The following is a 26,400-nucleotide window of genomic DNA, read 5'->3' on the forward strand; positions in this document are numbered from 1 at the left end:
CCCAGCAGGTGTGGCCCCAGCACTGAGGTTGAGAAGATGAAAGGGAGCGCGTGGATACCTAAGGATTCCCCCTCCATCACTGGCTGCTTTCTGCATACCCCTAGTGCCCGGCACAGTCTATGGTCCAGAGCAGATGCTCAGTGAAGCTTTGTTGCATGAATGAATGAATGAATGAATGGGTACCAAGAAAGTGAAGGTGGGGACCCCCATAGGAAGGTTGAAGGGCACGGGGAAGCAATTCCCTGGCCCACCCTTTTTGGTTCCTGGACACTGGTAGAGGGGGATTTCCGCGCCCCCACCCCCACCCCCCGGCACTGGTGTGACAGCTCAAGTCCCTCCCGTTGTTAGCGACATGCTCAGAGTGGGGCGGGGCCTGACAGGTTGAGGCAGGCAGGCAAGAGCCCGAGGAGGTCAGAAGTTTCCTTCCCTTTTCCTGGCTGCCCTCTGTGCGCCCCTGGCACCGCCAGCACGCAGCTGATGCAGCGCCGGCCAAGGACCACGATGGCGGAGGAGGGGTCCGGCTGCCTGGTGCGCCGCCTGCCCTGGGTCACCATCCTGCGCGTTGCTTTCCTGCTGATTCTCATCGGCATGGTGATATACTGCTTTGTCTGCAACCAGCGCCTCGCACAGCAACAACAGCTCGAATCGTCTGGGGTAAGTCGAGAAAGGAGGAAGAGGGACGCACACCTGCCACCTGCCACCTGTTGGTGGAGCCTGGGGACCTCTGGGTGGGGTCTGGCTTTGCCCGGGCGCGGAGGGGAGGGGAGCAGCCGGGAAGAGAATCGCGTGGAGGCAGAGGGATGATGAGCTAGAGGGTAGACTGACTGATAGATAGACTAACAATTAAAAAAAAAAACAAACAAAATCAGAATGAGATGGATAAAAATCAGCAGGGAGTTAGGCAGATCCGAGGCTGCCCTGGGGGTCCGGGCTCAGGAATCGTCAGTTCTGCCCAGGAGGTAATTCCCGGGTGGAGATCCCGGGGTGGAAAGGATGTCATCTGGGGAAGGTGCATCCGATGTGGGCATACAAAATGACTCGTCTTCGGTGTTCCCCAGCAGGCTGACTCAGAGCTGCTGGGGGCTTCACAAGGCTGGCAGGGAGGGTTCTGGGGCCTCCAAGGACGGGACCAACGGCGGCCGCTCATCTGAGAGCCCCGGATACCCACTACCGGGACCCACTTTTGGGGGCTGTGAAGGGGGCTTTGCAGTAGAGAGAAGCAGGTGCGCACGGCGCCGGCGATCCTCCAGGAAACCGAGTTCTTTTGAACGTCTATACGCTCCCTGCCTGTGCAGATCGACTTCCTCTTTAAGAGATCTTTAAAGAAAAAAAAAAAAGTCATGTCGGCTTTATGGAATGAGGGGTGGGCAGGAGGGTGGGCAGAGGAAAGAGAGCTCTGAGGGGGCGCTCAGAACTTCGGGGCTTATGTCTCTGCTGTGTTTTCTCTTGTTTTCTTCCAGTGGGCCGTCGCTGAGCTCCAGCTGAATCACACAGGTAAGACGGGGTGCTCGTGTGTGCGCGCGCGCTGGAGAAAGGGGGTGGGCGAGAGGAAGGGAGAGAGAGACGGAGAGGAAAAAAAGAAAGAAATCAAGAGAGAAAGAAAATGAGAAAGAGAAAAAAAGCGAGTGAGGGAAGAGAGAAATAGAGAAAGAGAAAGAAAAATAGAGACAGAGAAATAGAAACAGAACGAGAAAGAGAGAGACAAAGGAGAAAGAGAGAGAGAGATGGGGCAGTGTGTTTCTTGGTGTTTGTTACCTTACTCTTTCTCTCAATCCTTCCCACGTGCTCTTCCCCTGGGAGAGCCAAAAGCAACGCCAATGGTGATTGCTAACATTTCTTCATTCCCCAAACTTTAGTCGAGCAGCTACTGTCGGCCAAGCACTGTTCTAAGAGCCACAACAGCGACCAGAAGAGAAAAAAAAAATCCTTGTTTCTGCAGAGCTGCCCTTCTCTGGAGAGGATCAGAAATAAATCAACGAACCAGTAAAATATGTAGCATGCCAGTAGAGTAAAACACCCTTATCGTATGTTCCGGAGAAAAATAAAACAAGGGAGGAGAATGGGGCATGCAATGGGTTCGGTCCCTAAGAAGGTGGCATTTGAGCAAAGACGTGAAGGAGGTGAGACAGCCAGCCATTCGGTGACCCCTGCCGGCCTCTCTTCTCCTTTGTGTCTTCCACGCTCATCCCCAGAGGTTTACATGCTGTGTGCCTCATTTTGTAGCAGAAGGAATCCCTGTTCCTCTTTTTTTTTTTTCTGTCACCTCTGTTCAGACGATGATAACAGGATACCACAGACTAGGGCAGCTTAAAAACAAGAGATATTATATCTCAAGGTCCTGGAGGCTCCTGGGGGAAGTCCAAGATCAAGATGCCCATAGTTTCAGTGTCTGGTGAGGGCACGCCCGCTGGTTTATGGGAAACCATCTTCTCGCTGTGTCCTTATACAGCAGAAAGAGCAAGAGAACTCTCTGGGGTCCTCCTCTCTCTCTCTCTCTTTTTTTTTTTTTTTTGAGATATAATTGACATAGGACATCATATTAATTTCAGATGTACAAATCACGCTGCGATCTTTGCGTCTATTGTGGAATGATCACCTATTACAATAAGTCCAGTTAACGCCCCTCGCCACACAGAATCAAGATTTTTTTTTTCCTGTAATGAGAACTTTTGAGATCTACTCTCTTAGCAACTTTCAAATATGCAATACAGTATTATTGACTATAGCCACCACGCTGTGCATTACATCCCATGACTTATTTATTTTATAACTGGAACTTTGTACCTTCTGACCACCCCCACCCCTGCCTCTGGCAACCATCAATCCATTCTCTGTATCACGAGTTCGTTTTTTTTTTTTTGTTCCACACTTAAATGAGATCACACAGTATTTGTCTTTCTTTGTCTGACTTATCTCGCTTAGCATAACGCCCTCAAGCTCCATCCGTGTTGTCACAAATGGCCTCCTTTTTATGGCTGAATAATATTCCATTGTATATATATACACCACATCTTCTTTATCCATTCATCCATCAGCGGACATGGGATCCATTCTATAAAGACACTAATCCCATTTACAAGGGCTCCTCTCTCATGATCTAAACTCCTCCAAAGGCCCCACCTCCTAAAACCATCACCTTGGACGTTAGGTGTCAACATAGGAATTTTGGATATTCGGTCCATAGCACTCAATTTCCCTAAACCTCCATCATTCCCACCCCCCCCCAACTCTATCTCTAGGACCACGACACGACGCCAGGCTGCACTGGCAGGGCAACCCGGCCCTGGGCCGCTCCTTCGTGCACGGCCTGGAGCTGGACTACGGTCAGCTGCGTATCCAGCACCCTGGCATCTATAGGCTGCACATCCAGGTGACACTAACCAACTGCTCCTCCACTTGGACCAACACGGTCCGCAGGGCCACCCTGGCTGTGGGCATCTGCTCCTCCGCCACCCACAGCATCAGCCTGCTTCGCCTCAATTTCTACAACGCTTGCACCGTCGCCTCCCAGCGCCTGACGTACTTGGCCAAAGGGGACACTCTCTGCACCAACCTCACTCTGCCGTGGCTGCCGTCTCGAAATTCGGATGAGACCTTTTTTGGGGTTCAGTGGGTGCACCTCTGACGACTGTACCTCCTGTCTTAAATTTGATGGGAGAGAATATTTTTTTCTCTTTGTTTCCGTTTTCTCAGAAAATCTTTTTCTTCTTGGTGCAAATAACATGTATGATACTGTGATTTATAATAAAAAAAATACATATTTGGTCTTCGTCCCATTTCTGGCACAGAGCTCCTAAAGCGCTTGGAATTTTCTGAGAGAGCCATGAAGGCGTCTGTTGTTAAGTTAATGAGGTGAGTTTTAGAAAGCTCCTAGGTCGCCTAAGTATGGGGGCTGGTTGCCAGGGGAACCAACTATGCAATTAAAGGGTTGGAATTTTCAGTCCCACCCCCAGACATCCAGGGAGGGGAGATGGGCTGGAGGTTGAATCAACCACCAGTGGCCAATGACGTAATCAATCACGCCTGCGTAATGAAATCTCCGTAAAAACCCAAAAGGACAGGGCTCAGAGAGCTTCTGGGCTGGTGAACACGTGGAGATTTGGGAAGAGTGGTATGCCCTTCCCCTATAACTTTCATCTCTTCCTTATGGCTGCTGCTGAGTTATGCTTGTTGGCGTGAGGAACCCACACACACACATTGGAATTGGTGCCAGAACCAATTTGACCTCTGACAGGTGAGGAAATTGAAGGATAGCTTACCCGGGTGGTGAGATCACCCAGTTCATTAAGGCAGAAGATGAAGGATAATAATATTATTACATTATTTATATAGTAAATATTGTAGTGGATGCAACTTTTTTTTTTTTTTTGAGGAAGATTAGCCCTGAGCTAACATTTGCTGCCAATCCTCCTCTTTTTGCTGAGGAAGACTGGCCCTGAGCTAACATCCGTGCCCATCTTCCTCTATTTTATATGTGGGACGCCTACCACAGCATGGCTTGTCAAGTGGTGCCATGTCCGCACCCAGGATCCAAACCAGCGAGCCCCAGGCCGCTAAGAAGTGGAATGTATGAACTTAACCACTGCACCACTGGACCAGCCCCTACAATTTTGAAGTATTAATTGGCGGAGGGTTTTTTTCTGTCTGCCTGTGGTCTTTCCCTTATTTTCCATCACTTTGTTCCAGCCACACAGTGCTGCTTGCTGTTCCTCAAAGACACCAGGCACGCTCTGGCCTCAGGGCCTTTGCACTGCCTGTTCCCTCTGCCTGGAATACTGTTCCCTCAGATGGACACATGATTCACGCATGCACCTCCGTCTGTCTTTGTTCCAGTAGTGACTGGCCCTTCCTGACAGCTTTATTTAAAACTGCAATACTTACCCTAGCCCAGCCTTCTCTACACCCTTTCTCTGTTTGTTTGGTCTGTTCAATTAGTTAAACAAGGAGGCCATCAGACTAATGTTGCTCTAAAGCCGTGGCAGCCTATGTAAGCAAACCGAAATCTAAGCTTCAAGGTTACAAAATCAAAACGATAAGGACAACCGATCACACACAACCGACTAGGCTTTACGCAATAGCCAAGCAATAATTTCCTTACTTTGCTTTTTCCACCTTTTCCCTATAAAATTCTTTCCCCGAGCTCCTGTTAGTGGAATGTGTCTAACCACTGCCAGTTTGGCATTGCCCAATTCAAATCAATTTTTTACTCAAATAAACCCTTAAAATGTTTAATATGCCTCAGTTTACCTTTTAATAAGCCTCTATCGTATTTATCACCCTGGAATGTATTAGAGACATCCACTTATTTATATTGGTTATTGTCTGTCTTCCTGCTACATCCCACTGGAATGGAGACCCCATGAGGTCAGGAATTGCAGTCTGTGCTGTTCACAGCTGCAGCCTCTGTGCCCAGGGAATTGCTTGGAACATATTTTTGAATAAACGAGTGAATAAATTCTTTCCACTAGAATTTTACACCCACCCCTTTCCTGATCTGCAAAGTCCTCTCAGGTCTTAGGTAAATCCTCCTCCTCAGCGAGAGGCAGAGACCTTGTGTTAGGGAACCAGGTTTGTTTTGCCTGCTGCCCAATATGCCAATCACCAAGACGACATGTTTGCAGCAGAGAAAGGGTTTATTCACAAGGCAGCCAAGTGAGGAGATGGGAGAATGAGTCTCAAATCTGCCTCCCTGAAAATGGGGATTAGAGACATTTACAGGATAGAGGGGCAGGGTGATCTGAAGCATGGGGATAGATGATTGGAGATAAGGAGAAGTGAGGTGACTGATGATCTGCACAAGCCATAGTCCAGCTTCATGGCACTTTGTAGGAGGCATGCTCACAAAATGGCGGCATTAACGTGATCTGAGAGTGGAGTTTTCGGCCCCTGGACGTCAAAGGGTCATCCACGCAGGCCCAAGTGATGAGTCGGTGGTCTTAACTGGCCTGAACTGGACAAAGTGTCTACTCTCAGTTCCTGAAAAACTTAAGCACCCGTTACTATGGTGACCCAAGTGTCAGAGGTGCTATCTGCAGAGCAGGCTTTAGTAAGGCGGTATCTGAGTGTTTTTGCAAATAGGCAGCTCACTGAGTATACTTAAAGCAAGTTGGCCCCCGGGTTCACTTGTAGCTGGAAGATCTCTGGAAACTGTCATCAGCTTAAGCTATTTCATGGGGTGAAAGTGTCAATCATTTCCCTCATCTCCTCTCATCACCATGGCAACCCCTTAACCAAAGGAGGTCTGATCCTAGGACCTTACCCCCACTTTGATTATTCAAGATTTACACTGCCATCATGGTTTTCCTTTGGGTTTTGAAGGAACAAGTCTTCTAAAGTTTATTTCCTCATGGAGATGGATTACAGAGGTGGACCATCTGTAGGTGGGGGAACTCACAGGTGAGATTCTGTTTTATTCATAGTACACTTTAAAATAACATCAGATCCCTAAGGAGAGAATGGGGCAGGCCCATCATGGACAAATCTGAATTTTTTTCTGCTTCTCTGATTTTGTTTACTTTATATTCTATTTCGATATCTACCCTCTGTGTGGCTGCTAGTATTACTCTTGCACATGTCCTCTTTTCCATCCGGCATTCATTCTTTTGCCCCTTTTGCTTCTCTTGCCTTCCTCATCTTTTCCTCTCTGTCTTCACTCCTTTCCCTATCTCCCTGAGCCCCTCCCTGCTCCCGTCACTATCACAATTTGGGAACTGTGTCCAGACTCCTTAAGCACCACAAATTGCCATTTCTCTAGCCTGTGGTAGGGACATGTTCCACTGACCACAGAGAGAAGGAGGGCTAACAATGACTCATAAATTGATGACAAAATTAGAGAGAACCTATGAAGAAGGCCATGAGAGTGCCACAATAAGAGAACTAGGAAACGAATATGTATTTTCAAAAGGTTGCATTTTTTGAGGAGTCATTACTTATGCTAATAGGAAACAATAATAATTCTTATATGTATTTATATAGTCACTCAAGAAGTCACTTATGAAGGGACTGGCCCAGTGGCATAGTGATTAAGTTCACCCATTCCACTTCGGCAGCCCGAGTTTCACCAGTCGGGATCGTGGGCGTGGACCTACCCACCACTCATCAAGCCATGCTGTGGCAGCATCCCACATACAAAATAGGGGAAGTCTCAGAAACAAAAAAACCAACAGCCCAATTAAAAAATGGACAAAATATCTGAACAGAGATTTCTCCAAAGAAAATATATGGATGACCAACAGGAACACAACAAGGTGTTCAACATCCTTAACTATCAGGGAAATGCAAATCAGAACTACAATGAGTATCACCTCACTCTGGTCAGAATGGCTATAATTAACAAGCCAGGAAACAACAAGAGTTGGAGAAGATGTGGAGAGAAGGGAACCCTTGTTCACTGCCAGTTGGAGTGCAAACTGCTGCAGCCACTATGGAAAGCAGTATGGCAATTCCTCAGAAAATTAAGAATAGATCTACCATATGATCCAGCTATTCCACTGCTGGGTATTTATCCAAAGAACTTGAAATCACAAATGCATAAAGATACATGCACCCCTATGTTCATTGCAGCATTATTCATAATAGCCAAGACTTGGAAGCAACCTAGGTGCCCATCAAAGGATGAATGGATAAAGGAGATGTGTTATATATACACAATGGAATACTGCTCAGCCATAAGAAACTATGAAATCCAGCCATTTGTGACAACATGGATGGACCTCGAGGGTATTATGCTGAGTGAAATAAGTCAGAGGGAGAAAGTCAAATACCGTATGATGTCACTCATAAGTAGAAGATAAAAACAATGACAAACAAACACATAGCAACAGAGACTGGATTGGTGGTCACCAGAGGGAAAGGGGGGAGGGAGGACAGCAGAAGGAGTGATTATGCACATGTGTGTGGTGATGGATTGTAATTAGTCCTTGGGTGGTGAACACAATGTAATCTACACTGAATTCAGAATATATGACAATGTACACCTGAAAATTATATAATGTTATAATCCAAGGTTACTGCAAGAAAAGAAACAAAAGAAACAAAAATAGAGGAAGATTGGCACAGATGTTCACTCAGGGACAATCTTCTTCACTAAAAAAAAAAAAAAAAAAAAACTTATGGAGCCTACAGAAAATCGTCAAATTACAAGGGAAGAGAGCAAGAGAAGAACAAAGGAATTTTAAAGATAGCTAGAAAACAACAAGATGGCAATAGTAAATCTACACCTATCAATAATTACTTTAAATGTAAATGGACAAATTCTCCAATAAAAAGACAAATTCTCCAATCAAAAGTGGCTGAATGGATAACAAAAACAAGACCCACCTATTTGCTGCCTACAAGAGACTCACTTTAGCTTTAAGGACACATACAGACTGAAGGTGAAGGGATAGAAAAAGATATTCCACGCAAATGGAAACCAAAAGAAAGCAAGGGTAGCTATACCTATATCAGACAGAAGAGACTTTAAAACAAAGACTAATAAGAGACAAAGATGGACATTACATAATGATCAAGGGGTCAATCCAACAAGAGGATATAACCTTCAAAAATATTTGTGCACCCAACATAGGGACACCTAAATATATAAAGCAACTATTTACATACCTGAAGAGAGAAATAGAGCAACACAATAATAGTAGAGGATTTTAATTCCTCCCTTTCACCAATGGTAGAAAATCAATAAGAAAACATTGGACTTAAGCTATATATTATATAAGCTGGACTTTACAGATATATACAAAACATTTCATCAAAAGCAGCAAAATACACTTTCTTTTCAAGTGCACACAGAACATTCTCCAAGTTACGAAAGACTTGTTTTCTGAGACAAGTCTTCATAAATTTAAGAAGAGTGAATCATTTCCACAGTCTTTTCTAAGCACAATGGTATGACACTAGAAACCAATTACAAGAAGAAAGCTAGAAAATTCACAAAAATGTGGAGAGTAAACAGCATGCTACTGAATAGCCAATGGGTCAAAGAAGAAATCAAAAGATAAATCAAAAAATATCTAGAGACAAATGAAAATGGAAATACAACATACCAAACTTATAGAATGCAGCAAAAGCAGTTCTAAGAGGTATATTTATAGCAATAGATACCTACAATAATAAACAAGAAAGATCTCAAATAAACTACCTAACTTTATACCTCAAGGAAATAGAAAAAAGAAGACCAAAATAAGTACCAAAGTTCTACTAACTTTACCAAAGTTAGTAGAAGGAAGGAAATAACAAAGATAAGAGGAGAAATAAAAGAAACAGAGACTAAAAAGACAACAGAAAAGATCAATAAAACTGAGAGCTGATTTTTTTGAAAAGATAAACAAAATACACAAATCTTTAGGTAGGCTCACCAGGAAAAAAAAAGAGAAAAGATTCAAATAAACAAAATCACAAATGTAAGAGGAGACATTACAACTGACAGCACAAAATACAGAGGGTCATAAGAAACTACTATGGACTTTTATAAGCCAACAAATTAGGCAACCTAGAAGAAACGGATAAATTCACAGAAACAGACAACCTACCAACATTGAATCATGAAAAACACCAGAAAATACGAATAGATTACTAGTAAAGAGATTGAATCGGTAATCAAAATCCTCCCAACAAACAAAAACCCATGACTAGATGATTTCACTGGTGAATTCTACCAAAAGTTAAAGAGGAATTAATACCAATACTTCTCAAATTCTTACCAAAAAATAGAAGAGGAGGGAACACTCTTATGAGGCCAGCATTATCTTGATACCAAAGTCAGGCAATGATGCTTAGAAGAAAGCAAAATTACGGGCGGATATCCCTAAAGAACATAGATGCAAAAATTCTCGAGAAAATGTTAGCAAAATGGCCTCAATAATACATTAAAAAGATCATACACTGTGGCCAAGTGGGATTTATTCCAGGGATGTAAGGATGGTTCAACATAAAGCAAATAATGTGATACACCACATTAACAGAATAAAGGATAAAAATCATGATCATCTCAATAGACGCAGAAAAAGCATTTGACAAAATTCAACATCCATTCACGATAAAAACTCTCCACAAACTGGATATAGAGTGAACGTACCTCAACATGATAAAGGCCACATATGACAAATCCACAGCTAACATCATAATCAATGGTAAGATCAGGAACAAGACAAGAATGCCCATTCTCTCCATTTTTATTCAACACAGTACTGGAAGTCCTAGCCAGAGCAATTAGGCAAGAAAAAGAAATAAAAGGCATCAAAATCCAAAAAGAAGAAGAAAAACTATTTCTATATGCAGGTGATGTAATATTATATATAGAAAACTCTAAACACCCCTCCAAAAAGAAAAACTGTTAGAACTAATAAAAAGTTGCAGGATACAAAATCAATATTCAAAAATCAGCTGTATTTCTGTGCATTAACAGTGAACCATTGGAAAGAGGAGTTAGAAAAAACAATCCCATTTACAGTTGCATCAAAAATAATAAAATACCTAGAATAAATTTAACCAAGATGATGAAAGATCTATACACTGAAAACTGCAAGTCGTGGATGAAAGAAATTGAGGAGGACACAAACAAATGGAAAGATGTCTCATGCTCATGAATTAGAAGAATTGATATTGTCAAAATGTCCATATTACCCAAAGCAATCTACAGATTCAATGCAATCCCTATCAAAATTCCAATGGAATTTTTCACAGAAATAGAAAAAACAATCCTAAAATTTGTATGGAACCACAAAAGACCCCAAATATCCAAAGCAATCTTGAGAAAGAAGAACAAAGCTGCAGGCACCATGATTCCTGATTTCAAGCAAATTGCAAAGCTAAAGTAATCAAAACAGTATAATATTCGCATAAAAACAGGCACAGAGATCAATGGAATACAATAGAGAGACCAGAAGCAAATCCACACATATATGGTCAATCAATTTATGACAAAGGAGCCAAGAATACACAATGGGGAAAGGATAGTCTCTTCAATAAATGGCGTTGGGAAAACTAGACAGTTACACGCAAAAGAATGAAGCTGGACTCCTGTCTTACAGCATACACAAAAATCAACTCAAAGCAGATTAAAGACTTGAACATAAGACCTGAAACCTTGAAACTCCTAGGAGAAAACATGGGGGTAAAATTCTTGCCTTTGGTCTTGGCAATAGCTTTTTTGATTTGACACCAAAAGCAAACGAAACAAAAGCAAAAATAAATGTGTAAGACTGCATGAAACTAAAAAGCTTCTGCACAGCAAAGGAAACCATCAACAAAATGAAAAGGCAACCTACTGAATGAGAGAGAGTATTTGCAAATCATACATGATAAGGGGTTAGTATCCAAAATGTATAAAGAACTCACACAACTCAATAGCAAAAAACCCCAAAGAATCCAGTTAAAAAGTGGGCAGAGGAATTGAACAGACGTTTTTCCAAAGGAAACACACAGATGGCTAACAGGTGCGTGAAAAGCGCTCAACATCACTAAACATCAGGAAATGCAAACCCAAACCAGGATGAGATATCCCTTCACATCTGTTAGAATGGCCATCGTCAAAAAGGCAAGAGATGCTGAGTGTTGAAGATGTGAAGAAAACTGAGCCCTTGTGCAGCGTTGGTGGGGATGTCAATTGGTGCAGCCTGTGTGGAAAATAAAAAAAAATTTAAAACATAACTACCATATGATCCAACAATTCCACTTCCTGGTACATACCCTAAGGAAACAAAATCACCATCTCAAAAAGATATCTACACCCTCATTTTTAGTGCAGCACTATTTATAATTATAGCCAAGACATGGAAACAATCTAAGTGTCCATCGATGGATGAATGAATAAAGAAGATGTGGTGTCTATAGACAGTGGAATATTATTCAGCCATAAAAAATGAGTAAATCTTACCACTTGTGACAACATGGTTGGATCTTGAGTGCATTGTGCACTCAAGCGAAATAAGTCAGAGAAAGACAAATTCTGTATGATCTCACTCACATGCGAAATCTTTAAAAACCAGTCATAGATGTAGAGACTAGATTAGTGGTTGCCAGAGGTGGGGGATGGCAAGTGGGCCAAATGGAGGAAGATGGTCAAAAGGAATAAACTTCCAGGTATTAGATAAATAAGTTCTAGGGGTATAATGTACAGCATGGTGACTAGAGTGAACAAAAGTGTACTATAGATTTGAAAGTTGCTAAGAGAGTAAATCTTAAAAGTTCTCATTGTAAAAACAAAAGGTTTTGTAACTATGTGAGGTGATGGATGTTAACTAAACTCGTGGTAATCATTTCACAATATATACATGTATCAAATCATCATGTTTTACACCCAAAACTAACACAATGTTATATGTCAATTATAGCTCAATAAAAATGGCGGGGTGAGGGATGACTGACACCCCCTATCTATTGGTATAGTGGTACAGTTTCTCTTCTGTTAATTTATTAGAGGAAAACATTATATGGACAGATTTCCTGATGTTGAACCATCTTTGAATTTCTGAAATAAAACTTTCTTGGTCATAAGATAATATACATTCAATATCTTGCTGGATTCTAGGTGCCAACTTTTTTTAAGAGTTTTTGCATCCGGATTCCTCTTGCAGAATTATTAGGCTTGGGTAAGTACAGTCATGTTGTGATTATAAATGAGTTGGCCTGCTTGCCCATCCTTTGGGGGACTTTTTCAGTAGCATCTAATGATCTTGTCCTAATTTGATTTTTTTCACTCTCTTTTCCTTAAACAGAATCTCAAAGGGTTTGGCTATTTTATTTGTGTTTTCATAAAGCAAAGCTTTCAGTGTTAAGTTTGACTTTAGGTTTCTTCTTTTTAATGTTTTTGTTTTATATTTTATTAATATTTCCTTAATATCCTGATTAATTTTGTTGTTCTCTCTCTTTAATAATACTAAATTATTTTTTTATCTATCTTCTTTAACAGTGAAAGCATGTAAGTCTACAATTGTTTGCTGAGAGCAGTTTTTGAGGTATCCCATGGGTTTTGGTATATAAGTCTCCTTTCTGTTATATTCTGGAGAGTTTGTAATCTTTTCTTTACATTTTTCTTTTTGATCCCAGGATTATCTTGCAATGTTTCTTTCTTTCCTAGCAGTTAAGCTCTCGGCCAGCTCCCTATTACTTCTTACAATTTTACTGGACTATGATCAGAGACCTTCGTCATAAAATCTTTTTTAATTAATTAAGATTCTTTCTATGAATATCACTATTCTTGTAAATATTCCCCGGATGTATGAAAAAGTGTACATTTCCTGTTCAAGAGATTTAAAGTTCTCAATTCTATCATTTCAGACCTCTGTGTTCTAACTCAACTTTTCTCTGTTAGATCTCCCCAAGTCTGAGAGAAGTTTGGCAACATCTCCCACCATATCTGAATTTTGATCAAGATCATCTTCATTGCTAGCAGTTTTCCCTTTGTGTTTAACTAGCAATTGTCTGTTGCATTCAAGTTTATAACTCTCACACTGAATTTTATCATTATCCAGGGCCTTACCTTTATCCTTCTGGTGCTGTTCATCTTAAATGAGAGCTCGTTTTGATGTTAACCCTGCCTCTCCTGGGAGGGAAGCTGTCTATTGAAGCAAATGTGTCATCACAAAGCCAACTTACTTCGAGCCCTTATTTAAAGCTGTTTCATAAGTAGCCTCCTTCTCAGCTCTAGAATATGGGGGAAACACCAGAAATTTCCCCAACCACATGAAATAAGTCAAGTCAGAATGGAGGCAGTCTATGAGAAGGCTGTGCTTTGTTCAGAGGTACAGTGTATTTCTACCACATTTCTTCTGTTATTGTGGACTCACGAAGTCAAAAGGTTGCTGAGAAAAACCTGGCAAAAGTGTTGATAATGGTCGAGGGTGAGTGAAGGGCACACGAGACATTTGGCCTTAGACCGATGACTCACTGCCCATGCTTCTGTGAATGTCTAGACCATTCTAAGGATTTAGATCTCTGTGTGTGTTCATTTCTTAGGGCTGCCTTAACAAAGCGCCACAAACCGAAAGGCTTCAAACAACATACATTTATTCTCTCACGGTTCTAGAGACCAGAAATCCAAAATCTAGGTGTTGGCAGAGGCATGGTCTCTCCAGACTTCTAGGGGAGAAAGCTTCCCTGCTTCTTCCAGCTTCTGGTAACCCCCACGCCTTCCTCGGCTTGTGGCAGCATCATACCAATCTCCGCCTCTGTCTTCACACAGCCTTTTCTCTGTGTGTCTGTGTCTGTGTCCGAAATGTCCTTCTTAGGAAGACATCAGTCCTGTTGAATTAAGGGCCCTCCTAATGATCTCATCTTAACTTGATTAAATCTGAAAAGACCCTATTTCCAAATAAGGTCGTATTCACAAGTACTTGAGGTTACAACTTCGATGTGTCTTTTCTTCGGGGACACAATTCAAACTATGACACCTATAACCTATTCACCAATTCAACCTATAACACCATGTTACCATGAGAAGTTCGTGGGGAAGAAATATTCCTGAGCTGGAGATGTATAAGGAAAAGGGCTGATGCTGATTTTGTTTCCCGGTCATAATAAAAGATCTTAAGAACCCTCACAGATCGGCAACCCCAGACTTTTATTTGTGTTTTCCCAGAACTTGGCAGCCACTTCCCATTCCCTCTTAGCTGAGTTGTCCTCCTTTAAAACTCAGGTCCAATAGGAAAAGTCTAGAAGGATATAAGGCCAAATGGTCAGCAGGGGCCCTTCCAAAGGCAGGCTGAGGAAGGGATAATACCAACTCTGGCTTGTTTTCTGCTTGTTTTACTTGATATTTCTCTGCGTTGTTGGAATTTCTTCTGCCGTGTATGTTTTCTTTTTGGAAATTTTTTTTTTAGTGGCAAAGCAATTATGTCATTCTTTTAAAATCTCAGCAGAGTCATGATGAGGTGCCATCTCACATCCATTAGAAGGGCTACTGTAAAAAAAAAAAAAAAAAAAGAACAGAAAATAACAAGTGTTGACCAGGATGTGGAAAAAAGGGAACCCTTGTCTGCTGTTGGTGGGAATTTAAAATTGTTCAGACGCTGTGGAAAACAGTAAGGCAGTTCCTCAAAAATTTAAAAATAGGACTACCATATTCCATCTCAGGGGGTACACCCAAAAGAATCGAAAGCAGAGACTTTGTGCGTTCATGTTCATAGCAGTGTGATCCGTGATAGCCAAGAGGTGGAAGCAACCCAAGTGTCCATCAAGAGGTAAATGAATGAAGAAAATGTGGTCCACCATACAATGGACTGTTATTCAGGCTTAAAAAGGAAGGAAATTCTGACACACACGACAACATGGATGAACCTTGAGGACATTATGCTAAGAGAAATACACAAGTCACAAAAAGCCAAATACTGTACGATTCCATTTATAGGAGGTCCCTAGAGTCATCAAACTCAAAGAAACAGAAAATAGAATGGTGGGTGCCAGTGGTTAGGGGAAGAAGGTGGGGAGTCAGTGTTTCTCGGGGACAGAGTTTCAGTTTGGGAAGATGAGAAATGTTCTGGAGATGGATGGTGGAGATGGTTGCACAACAATGTGAATGTGCTTCATGCCACTGAACCATATGCTTAAAAATGGCTAAGATGGTAAATTTCATATTCTGTGTGTTTTGCTGCAATTTTTTTTAAATCTCAGCAGGTCCGTCTACTAACAACCAAGACAATGGCTATTTTTTACAGAGAGCTTTCGATGTGCTAGTGGATTAGTTACCTAGGGCTGCCATAACAAAGAACCACAAACTGATGACTTAGAAAACAGAAATGTCTTGTCTCCTGGTCCTGGAGGCCAGAAGGCTGAGACCAAGGTGTCAGTAAGGTTGGTTCCTTTTGAGGGCGGTGAAGGAGAATCTGTTCTGTGCTTCTGGTGGTTTGCTGACATCTTTGGTATTCCTTGGCTCATAGAAGCATCATCCTGATTTCTGCCTTCATCTTCACATAGCATTCTCCTCTGTGTCCAAATCTCCCTTTTTTTTTTTTTTATAAGGAAATACTCCTGCTGGATTAGGAATCCACCTTCGTCCAGTGTGACCTCATCTTAACTAATTACATCTGCAAGGACCCTATTTCCACCTTCTGGGTCCTTGGGGTTTAGGATTTCAACATGTGAATTGGGGGGTACAACACACAGTTGGCCACTTTACAAACCTTGCCTTATACAAATGTGATGGCAAACCTATGAGATGGGTCTTAGGCTGAGCTATGTAAAATAGCCAGTTGAAAATTGCCACATTCTAGGATGAGCTTTGTAAGATGACGAACTGAAATTTTCACTTTTGCCAATGGCACAGTTTTAGGTTGAGCTATATGACACACAGCGATCACGTATTGACAGCATCATTCACTGAGATTCAGAGAGGTTAAGCAATTTCCCTAAGACCACATAGCTCTGGTGGAATCAGAATTTGAATCCAGGTCTGTCAGATATCAAAGTCACTCCCCAACAGGGGCCAGTCCCATGGCCTAGTGGTTAAGTTCAGCGCACTCTGCTTCAGCAGCCTAGGTTCAGTTCTCAGGAGTGGACCTACACTGTTCATTGGTGGCCATGCTGTTGGGGGGACCCACATACAAAATAGAGGAATCTTCCTCAAGCAAAAAGAGGAGAATTGGCAACAGATCTTAGCTCAGGGCCAGTCTTCCTCAGCAAAAAACAAAACAAAACAAAACAAAACAAAAAACCAAAGTCATCCCCCAGAAAACCATCCTACATGTTCTGCCTCTTCTTGACACCTCCTGACCACTCAGGCTGACCATCTGTGCTTACAGAACAAACCACTTACCCTGTGGCATTTCAATAAACTATTTAAGCAGCTCTTTCTTGTACTCTGCTCTGATTTCCCTGAAAGACACAGAAACAAGAAGAGGGAAAAGATGTGGCATTTGAGCTGGGGGTAAGCCAAAGTTTATCCCCAGAAACTAAGAATCGTTACCTTTCATGGCAAAAGGAACTTTGCTGATGTAATTAAATTAAAGGTCTTGAGATGGGGAGAGGATCCTGCATTACCCAGATGGACCCAATGTCATCATGAGTTCTTAGAGAAACAGGAGGGGCAGAGGAAGAGACGTGATGACAGAAGCAGAGGTCGTGGTCAGAGAGAGATTGGAAGATGCTACACTACCAGCTTTGAAGATAGAGGAAGGGGCCATGAGCCAAGGAAGGTAGGCAGCCTCTTGAAGCTGGAAAAGGCAAGGGAGCAGGTTGTCCCCCCTGAATTCTCCAGAAGGAATGCAGACCTGCTGACACCTTGATTTTAACCCAGTGACACTCATTTCAGACTCTGATCTTCAGAACTATTAGATTATAAACTCGTGTTATTTTAAGGCACAAAGTTGGTGGTCACTTGTTACAACAGCCACAGGGAACTCATACACGCCCTCTTCTTTGCTGTAGTGGTAGGGGTTCCATTATCTTTTTTTTTTTTGGGGGGGTGAGGAAGATTGGCCCTAAGCTAACATCTGTTGCCAATCTTCCTCTTTTTGCTTGAGGAAGATTGTCATTAGCTAACATCTGTGCCAATCTTCTTCTATTTTATGTGGGACATCACCACAGTGTGGCTTGATGAGCAGTGTGTAGGTCTGCATCTGGATCCGAACCCACAAACCCTGGACCATGCAAACTTAACCACTACACCACTGGGCAGTCCCTGGGGTTCCATTTTCTCACTAGCCTCTGCATCTCCCCCCGTCTCACCTCTCTCTTCAGAGACTTCACTCCCCTCTCTCAAAATTCCACTGACTTTATCATGCAGAGCACCTGAATTCCGCCTTTATCGATGCCCAGGGAACTTCACATTTCTCAACAATCATACCAAAGATTATATATCAGGACCCATCAAGAGGTTTTCACAAAGAAAATGATCATCATCCACTTCCATAAATGAATTGCACCACTCCACGTGAAAGCAAAGGGCCACTGTCGGGCTCAGGAGCCCCACGATGGCAGAAGTAGAGGGTGCTCATGAGTGTGTTGTGAAGCAGAAAATGAGGCTAGGACCAGGTTGTGCAGAGCCTTGAATGCCAGGCTAAGAGCTGAGGATCCATTACCCAGGCAAGAGAGAACCATTGAAGGTATGAGAGGAGGCACCTGATTGAATTTGCAGTTTTAAAAGGTCATTCTATGGCTGTAACCACCAAGACAAAAAACAACAAATGTTGGCGAGGTTGTGGAGAAAGGGAACCCTCATCCACTGCTGGTGGGAATGCAAACTGGTGCAGCCACTGTGGCAAACGGTATGGAGATTCCTCGGAAAACTAAAAATAGAAATACCTTATGACCCAGCCATCCCACTACTGGGTATTTATCCAAAGAACTTGAAATCAACAATTCAAAGAGACTTAGGCACCCCTGTGTACATTGCAGCATTATTCACAGTAGCCAAGATGTGGAAGCAACCCAAGTGCCCATCAATTGGTGAATGGATAAAGAAGATGTGGTATATACACACAATGGAATACTACTCAGCCATGAAAAAAGACAAAATCATATCGTCTGCAACAACATGGATGGACCTTGAGGGTATTATGTTAAGTCAAATAAGCCAAACAGAGAAAGACAAACACCAGATGATTTCACTCATATGTGGAAGATAATCAAACACACAAAGAGACAGTTTAGTGGTTACTAGAGGGGAAGGGGGCTGGGAGGTGGGCACAAGGGGTAAATGGGCACATATGTATGGTAACTGATGAAGCATGTACAACTGAAATTTCACAATGTTACAAACTACTATGACCTCAATTTTAAAAAAAAAAGGTCATTCTAGGAACTTTCTACATAATTCTCCCTACCCCAGGACTACACTAACTCTCTCCTTCTGCACCCATTTGACTCCTGGTAACTTCATAGCGCTGTTTACAATTAAAAAGGTATACACAGAGATATTTGCTGACTCTCTCTCCATCAGGACCAGGCTGGTCTTGTTTACTTCAGACATTAGAGTGTCCACCGTCTGGCAGGAGAATGAGCGTCATAGTGATGGGGAAGAAAGGATAAATATTGGTGAAAGAAAAGAAGGAAAGAAGACTCAACATCATCAGTTACTGTGGAAATGCCGATCAAGACCACAATGAGGAGAGACCGGCCCGGTGGCGCAGCGGTTAAGTGCACATGTCCCACTTCGGTGGCCTGGGGTTCGCCGGTTCAGATCCCGGGTGTGGACATGGCACCACTTGGCAAGCCATGCTGTGGTAGGCGTCCCACATAGAAAGTAGAGGAAGATGGGCACGGATGTTAGCTCAGGGCCAGTCTTCCTCAGTGAAAAGAGGAGGATTGGCAGCAGTTAGCTCAGGGCTAATCTCCCTCATAAATAAATAAATGAATAAATAAATAAATAAATATTTAAAAAATAAAAAATAAAGACCACAATGAGATACCACTGCACACCCTCTAGGATGGCTCTAATCCGAAAGACAGACAGTAAAAACTCTAGCAAGGGTGGAGAGATACTGGAACTGTGATGCTTAATTTTATGTGTCAACTTGACTGGGTCACAGGATGACCAGCTGTCCACAGTCATAATTTCTGGATGTGTCTGTCAGCGTGTTTCTGGAAGAGATTAGCGTTTGAATCTGAGTACCGGCAACAGAGCGTTGTCCTCCCCAGTCGGGGGTGGGCATCATCCAACCCACTGAGGGTCTGAACAGAACAAAAGCAGAGGAAGAGAGGGTACCTGCCGTCCTGCCTGCCTACTTGAGCTCGGACATCAGTCGTCTCCTGCCCTTGCACTGGGATTTACATCATCAGCTCCCCTCGTTCCTGCTTTCAGACTTGGACGGGAATTGCACCAACAACTTTCCTTGCTCTCCAGCTTGCAGATGGCAGATCATGGGGCATAGTCACATGACCCAATTTCTCATAATAAATCTCCCTATGAATCTGTATCTCCTATTGGTTTTGTTTCTCTGGAGAACCGTGACTAACACGGGAACCCTCGTGCACTGCTGGTGGGCTTCTAAAATGGTGTAGCCTCTCCGGAAAACAGCCCAGGGGTTCCTCAAAAGTTAAACGTAGAGTTCCCACATGACCCAGCAATTCCGCTCCTAGGTATGCACCCAAGAGAAAGGGAAACATCCGCCCACACGAAAACCTGTAGACAAATGTTCATTGCAACATTATTGCTAATAGCCAAAAATGGAAACAACCTAAATTTCCGACAAGGAATGAATGGATAAACAAAATGTGGTACCTCCATATGATGGAATATTATTTGTCAGCTAAAGGAATGAAGTACTGATACACGTTACGGAGTTAGTGAACTTTGAAAACATAACGCTCTGTGAAAGAAGTCAGACACAAAAGGCTGCATATCATATGATTCCATTTATCTGAAATGTACATAATAGACAAATCCACAGAGACGGAAAGTGGATTAGTGTTTGTACTGGTCAGCGTACTCTGGAGAAACACTATCAATAGCATGCACAAAAATATAGAAAAAAATTATTATAAATTGGCTTACATGGTTATGGAGCCAGACAAGTCCCAAGATTTGCAGCTGGCAAGCTGGAGACCCAGGAGAGCCGATGGTATAATTCAGTCTGAGGCCCACAGGCTCAAGCCAATGGGAAGAGTATGAAGGCAGGGGGAAAAAAACAATATCCCAGTTCAAAGGCAATCAGGCAGGAGGAGCTCCCTCTTACTCAGCCTTTTTGTTCTACTCAGGCCTTCAACTGATTGGACGAGGCCCACCCACAATAAGGATGGAAATCTGCTTTACTCACTTTACCGATTCAAATGTCAATCTCATCCAGAAACACCCTCACAGAGACACCAACAATGTTTGACCAAATATCTGGGCACCCTGTGACCCAGTCCACTTAACACATGAAAGTAACCATCACAGTGGTTGTCTCGGGCTGAGGGAGGCAGAATTGGGGAGTAACTGCTAATGGATACAAGGTTTCTTTGAGGGATGGTGAACATGTTCTAAAATTCATTATAGTGATGGATGCACAGCTCTGTGAATGTGCTAAAAGGCATTGAATTGTGCACTTTAAACGGGTGGATTTTATGGTGTGGCATGTGAGTTATATCTCAACAAATCTGCTCCAAAAATAAAAGAAGGAAGGAAGGAAAGAAGAGTATTAAAGCAGAAAAATCCATGCAAGAGGAATAGAGCCCTGGGGAAACAAGGGGCAGAGCAAGAGAGAGATGGAACTCAGGTCCCTTGAGGGAAAATAGACAAGTTTCAGGTCTCCAGCCTGAAGTTCTCATGAAACTCAGCTTCTGAAGTTGTCCTATAGACTATTTGCCCTGCCTATGCTGTCTCCTGAACTGACACCATTTCCCCACTGTCCCCAGTTCCCTTTTCTCTCTCCGACCCTGCCCTTTCAGCCCAGCCCTCGGTCCTGTTCAAACATTTATTTAAGTGCTACTAGGTAAAAACTTTACATGCCTTATGATAATAGCGAGACTTACACATTATGCTAGGGTTTGACATTTTATGTACATTATCCTCTTTAATCTTTACAACAATCCTATGAGGTATGTGTTTGTCTGCTCACTACCTTTTTGCAGATAAACTGGGGCACAGAGAGCTTAAGTAACTTCCCAGAAGTCACACAGCCAGGAAGAGGGAGAGTTGCGATTCAAACTCAAGCGTTTGGCCTCCACAGTCCATGCCCCACCCCTTACAACAACCTGGTGATTGTGCTGCCATTATCTTCCCCCATTTTACAGAAAAGGAAACAGGCTCAGAGAGGGTTTAAAGACTTCCCCACAGTCACCAGTGAGTAACTGACAGTGCCAAGATTTGAATCCAAGTTCTCTGAGTCTGTGACTCATGAATTTAACGTTCTCTGCATGTTCTTTTTGGCAGATGACAATAAAAGCCTGAAAGTATGTTAAGCCAAGGAAGAAAAACCTGTCTCTCTTTAAAATTCACCGAACACCAACTTAAGAAGTGCTCTGGGGTTTCGTTTTGGGAGGTAAAATTACACTCAGAGACCAAGACCGTCTTTGCCAGTAGTTAATAAGCCAATAAAGAAATAACACACTCCAAAGGATAGATTAATTATGGTATTGCTCCACGCAAAGGGAGACGAAAGCCACAAAGTCAAATATAACTGAGATGTACCTTTGCATACGAGGAGGCTGTCGGAAGAGAAGGTTTAACCATGCGAGAGCTGAGCTAACATCCCGTTGCTAAAGCAAAGTGAAAGTGAGAAAACCCTGGTTGCTATGCACCAGTGCTGGTGGGAGGCTGACCCCCTTCATGGGGACAAAGTGTGGTCTCTCACCACTACCGATGAAAGGGTCTCCGTTTGCACGGTGGGAGCTGATGCCCCAAGGACTTCAGAAAATTTATTTAGTTCAGCAAAGGGTTGCCTGCCCAGATTGCAACTCTCAGATATTGTTCACAAACTCTGGTTATTTATAGCCTAAATTTTCCCTTGCCATAATTTCTTCTTCACGTCGTTAGTAGCAATAAGCCCCCAGTGGAGTTCTCACCAGCAACAAGAGGTGAGATGCTGACATCCCAACACAACTTATTTGATTCTTACATCAGCACAACAACTTTCGTCTTGTCAGAACCAAGTAGAGGGGCCGGCTCCATGGCCGAGTGGTTAAGTTCTCACGCTCTGCTGTGGCGGCCCAGGGTTCAGATCCTGGGCTCGGACATGGCACCGTTCATCAGGCCATGTTGAGACAGCGTCCCACATCCCACAACTAGAAGGACATGCAACTAAGATATACAACTGTGTACAGGGGTGGGGGCGCGGCGGGTTGGGGGGAGATAAAGCAGAAAAAAAAAAAAGATTGGCAACAGTTGTTAGGCCAGGTGCCAATCCTTAAAAAAAAAAAAAAGAACCAAGTAGATTCAAGATTCAAACAACTTCACTAGTCATAAACAAGTGGTTTTGAAATTACACCAAGACTCAAGAACTGAGTTTCCCCTAGACCTTAACAGCCCTAGGACCCAAAGGGATGAAAATGGCTCAAATTTCCCCCAGTTGTTGCAACTGCATCTCTGGGTGTGATGCAAGGGTCCAGAGAGAGGCCCCCCCATTCTGCATTTCTCTGATTCCGGGGTATTGTCCCCTACTGAGAGGTACCTTTGAGAACTGTCACTTCCTTGGCAAGTACATCGGTGTTCAGAATGACACAGTCCTGGAGGAATTAAAAGTTGTGGGGCTTAAAGCTATCTGATGGTGGGACTTCCCCTAACATTGCATTCTAGCGAGTATTGCAAGATCATTCAGTCTTAATTAAACTGACTCATCCATTCTTCCTCAGGTTCCAACTCTTTCCCACGGTGGTCACATGAGACCCCGAAAAGGCCAAAAATACATGCTGGCAGATCTAGGGCAGGCCCTTCTCTTCTCTCCCCCTGCCCCAAGATAATCATAGAATTGCACGACTCTTTCCTCCCTTAGCATCAGCTCGATGGTTGTAAGGAGTCTTCATTATCATTTTGCAAGTAGGTCCTGATAGACTGTGCCTCGTTGCTCAGGAGACAGGCCCAGACATGCCCCAGCTTTTTTTAGAATGAGGTGCCACCTGGACTCAGGGGCCGAAAGTGAAACCCGGGGCAAACTTTCTTCAACTATACTCAGTCAACAGTTGTCTGTATGCAAAAGTGGTTACAGAACCCATTGCCAAAGCCCCCTACAGATAACATCTCTGACACTTGGGTCACCATGGTGACGGGTGCTTAAGCGGTTTTTCCGAGACTGAGAGGGACTGCTTGTCCCGTTCGGGCCAGTTAAGACTACTGATTCATCCACTGGGCCTGCGTGAATGGCCGATAGGCAACCCGTTGATGTCAGGGGGCTGAAAACTCCACCCTCAGATCGTGTTAATGCCGCCATTTTGTGAACGTGCGTCCTATGAAAAGCCATGAAGCTTGACCACTCTTGCATGGATCATCAATCGCCTCACTCCTCCTTACCCCCAATCTTCTATCCCCATGCTTCAGACTGCCCTGCTTCTCTATCCCATAAATATCCCTAATCTCCATTTTTGGGGAGGTAGATTTGACACTTGTTCTCCCGTCTCCTTGCTTGGCTGCCTTGTGAATGAATCCTTTCTCTGCTGCAAACTTGTCATCTCGGTGATTGCTGCACCATTGGGCGGGCAAAACGAGCTGGGTTCGGTAACAAAAATACACAAGCAGAACATGCACACCTGCTCCTCACACACACACAGACTTTCAAAAGCTCCTGGGAGGGCCTGTAACATGTGCTGCGCGCCTAATATATACCTGTTACAAAATTGTCAGGAAAAAAAAAAAAAAAACTCAAGGTGATGGCTGACTTTGTCTAATGTTTCACGAAGTTTTTGTGAGTAATCTGAACATAATTTGTTAAGAACAAGTGAATTCCATAAATGCAAGTGAGATAAAGGTTTATAAAAAAACTTTTCAACAATGATTATGCTTTCTAAAATACGTCTACTTTCAGGTAGTTTCCAAAATCTTTTTGAAAGAAACAGTAGTTGCTAAACATAAAAGGTTACCTGATTTGGCTTATTTGAGCTAAAGATTTTTGGGTCTGTAAGTAAACACATCTTGTACCACATGGAAAAATTGTACCATGAGGTAGCATATGCTTCTAGAAGTAATGAAATAGTTGTTTCGTTTTGGGGGGCAAAATTATACTCAGAGACTGTCTTTTCCACTACTTTATTTAGCACAGATTCACTGTGGGATTTATAATAGTTTCACAGGCCAATAGCATACAGAATAATGTTTCTTAATAAGCCAATAAGGAAATAACATCCTCTACGCAGTGATAGATTAATCACACTATTGTTCCAGGCAAGAGGAGATGAAAGGAATAAAGTCTAAATTTAATCAAAGTGTTCCTTCTTATACAAGGAGACACTCAAGAAAAATGGCTTAACCAAGAGCTGAAGTCCAGCTGCCAGGACAACAGGAAAGTGAAAAGCCACCCATTGCTAGAGCACATTGGCAGGGAAAGATGGTGCTGATGCTGGTGGGCAGGTTGGTCTCCATGAGGCTGCTGCACTTTTTGTTATCACTATTGATAAGGGAGTCGCCCTTCACATGGCAGGAGCTAACGCCGCACAGTCTTCAGAGAGATTATTTAGGTCCTCAAAAAGTCACCTTGCCCAGACCAAAACTCTCAAATATTCTTTGAAAACTCTGATTATTTATAGTCTAAATGTCCCCTTGCCATAATGGCTTCTTCCCATGTTCATAGTGATGAACCCCCAGCAGTGTTCATCATCAGCCGAGCTACTGAGTTCTTATCAATGACAACAGATGAGACGATGACATCCTGACACAACTTAACTTCATTCTTACCAACAATTTTTGTCTTGGTCATGAACAAGTGGGTTCAAACAACTTCACTTAAGTCATAAACAGGTGCATTTGAAATCTTATCAAACCGGGCCGGGCCAGTGGCGCAGCGGTTAAGTTTGCACGTTCCAGTTTGGCAGCCCGGGGTTCACCGGTTTGGATCCCGGGTGTGGACATGGCACATCTTGACAAGCCATGCTGTGGCAGGTGTCCCACATAGAAAGTAGAGGAAGATGGGCACGGATGTGAACTCAGGGCCAGCCTTCCTCAGCAAAAAGAGGAGGATTGGCAGCAGTTAGCTCAGGGCTAGTCTTCCTCAAAAAAACAAAAAGGAAATCATATCACACCATTACGCAACAATGGCGTATTCATAAATTTGCCAATTGACAGAACGTTGGTGTGTAACAGAGAGCTCACAGTTGCTTACTTCCTAGTTTTCACTAGAAAGTAAGGTTTCTGAGAGCTAAGACTTCTAATTAACATATGTAATTAAAACTACTAGAAATAATTCCCCAAAGAGAGTAGAGGAGAAGTTTTTCTCCCCTGCATCGTATATGTCTGTCTGGGCACATAGACCCTAACTCTGTCAAGTAAAAAACAAACCCTGTTTCAGTAAGGAGAGACTTTATTCAAAAGAATTCTTGCAAGGAGGAAGGGGAGATATCGAAATAGGTCAGGGGGATGACTGCAATAAGAGAACACTCTGACCATAAAATCTTCAAGCATCTCGAGAGTTAGGCAAAAGAAGGTTTTCTTTTATAGAGAGGAATAAACAATGCTAAAAAGAACAGAGCTTTGTAAAACTGAGAAAACGAGGTGAAAGGACAGCACGATGGGACAGCAGATCAGAGGAAGTCTTACTGAAGCCAGGCTGTTCTCAGGTGGGGCTGTCTGCTGGCTCGGGGTGAGGGGGGCCCCAAGTTCAGGGGCCTGGAGGACAGAGAGGAGCTGAACCAAAGTTTGGTTAACAAGCATTTTGTTCCGCTTGATCAGTGAGGACAAGCAGTTCAGCTAAGCCTTTATGAGACAAAGAATGGGAAGTTGCGGGGTCTGTGCCTGGCCTCGTTACAGATAAACAAGGGGGGGGGGACCTGTAAGTCTTAGTCATTTCCGGAAAGATGGCTCCCTGCAAGAAGTGTTTTTTTTGTTAAAAAGGGTAAATGGTAAGG

At 43.0% G+C, this 26,400-nt stretch overlaps 1 protein-coding gene across 1 annotated transcript; it reads left to right on the top strand.

Annotated features, from left to right (window-relative positions):
- The first annotated feature begins 436 nt into the window (after nt 1-436).
- Nucleotides 437-3,765, top strand: CD70 (CD70 molecule). Its single transcript, XM_046638679.1, has 3 exons — nt 437-654; nt 1,461-1,494; nt 3,240-3,765. Exons 1-3 carry the CDS (start codon nt 478-480, stop codon nt 3,623-3,625), a joined length of 597 nt encoding a protein of 198 aa, XP_046494635.1. The 5' UTR covers nt 437-477; the 3' UTR covers nt 3,626-3,765.
- The last annotated feature ends 22,635 nt before the right edge of the window (nt 3,766-26,400 follow it).

The sequence above is a fragment of the Equus quagga genome, chromosome 14, assembly GCF_021613505.1.
Source record: "Equus quagga isolate Etosha38 chromosome 14, UCLA_HA_Equagga_1.0, whole genome shotgun sequence".
Classification (NCBI taxonomy): Eukaryota; Metazoa; Chordata; class Mammalia; order Perissodactyla; family Equidae; genus Equus; species Equus quagga.

Bases quoted from the DNA above. Each gene is read 5' to 3' on its own strand.
- CD70 (XM_046638679.1), top strand. From the start codon at position 478: ATGCAGCGCCGGCCAAGGACCACGATGGCGGAGGAGGGGTCCGGCTGC. The intron at 655-1,460 runs GTAAGTCGAGAA...GTTTTCTTCCAG, and splicing joins AACAGCTCGAATCGTCTGGG to TGGGCCGTCGCTGAGCTCCA. The intron at 1,495-3,239 runs GTAAGACGGGGT...CTCTATCTCTAG, and splicing joins GCTCCAGCTGAATCACACAG to GACCACGACACGACGCCAGG.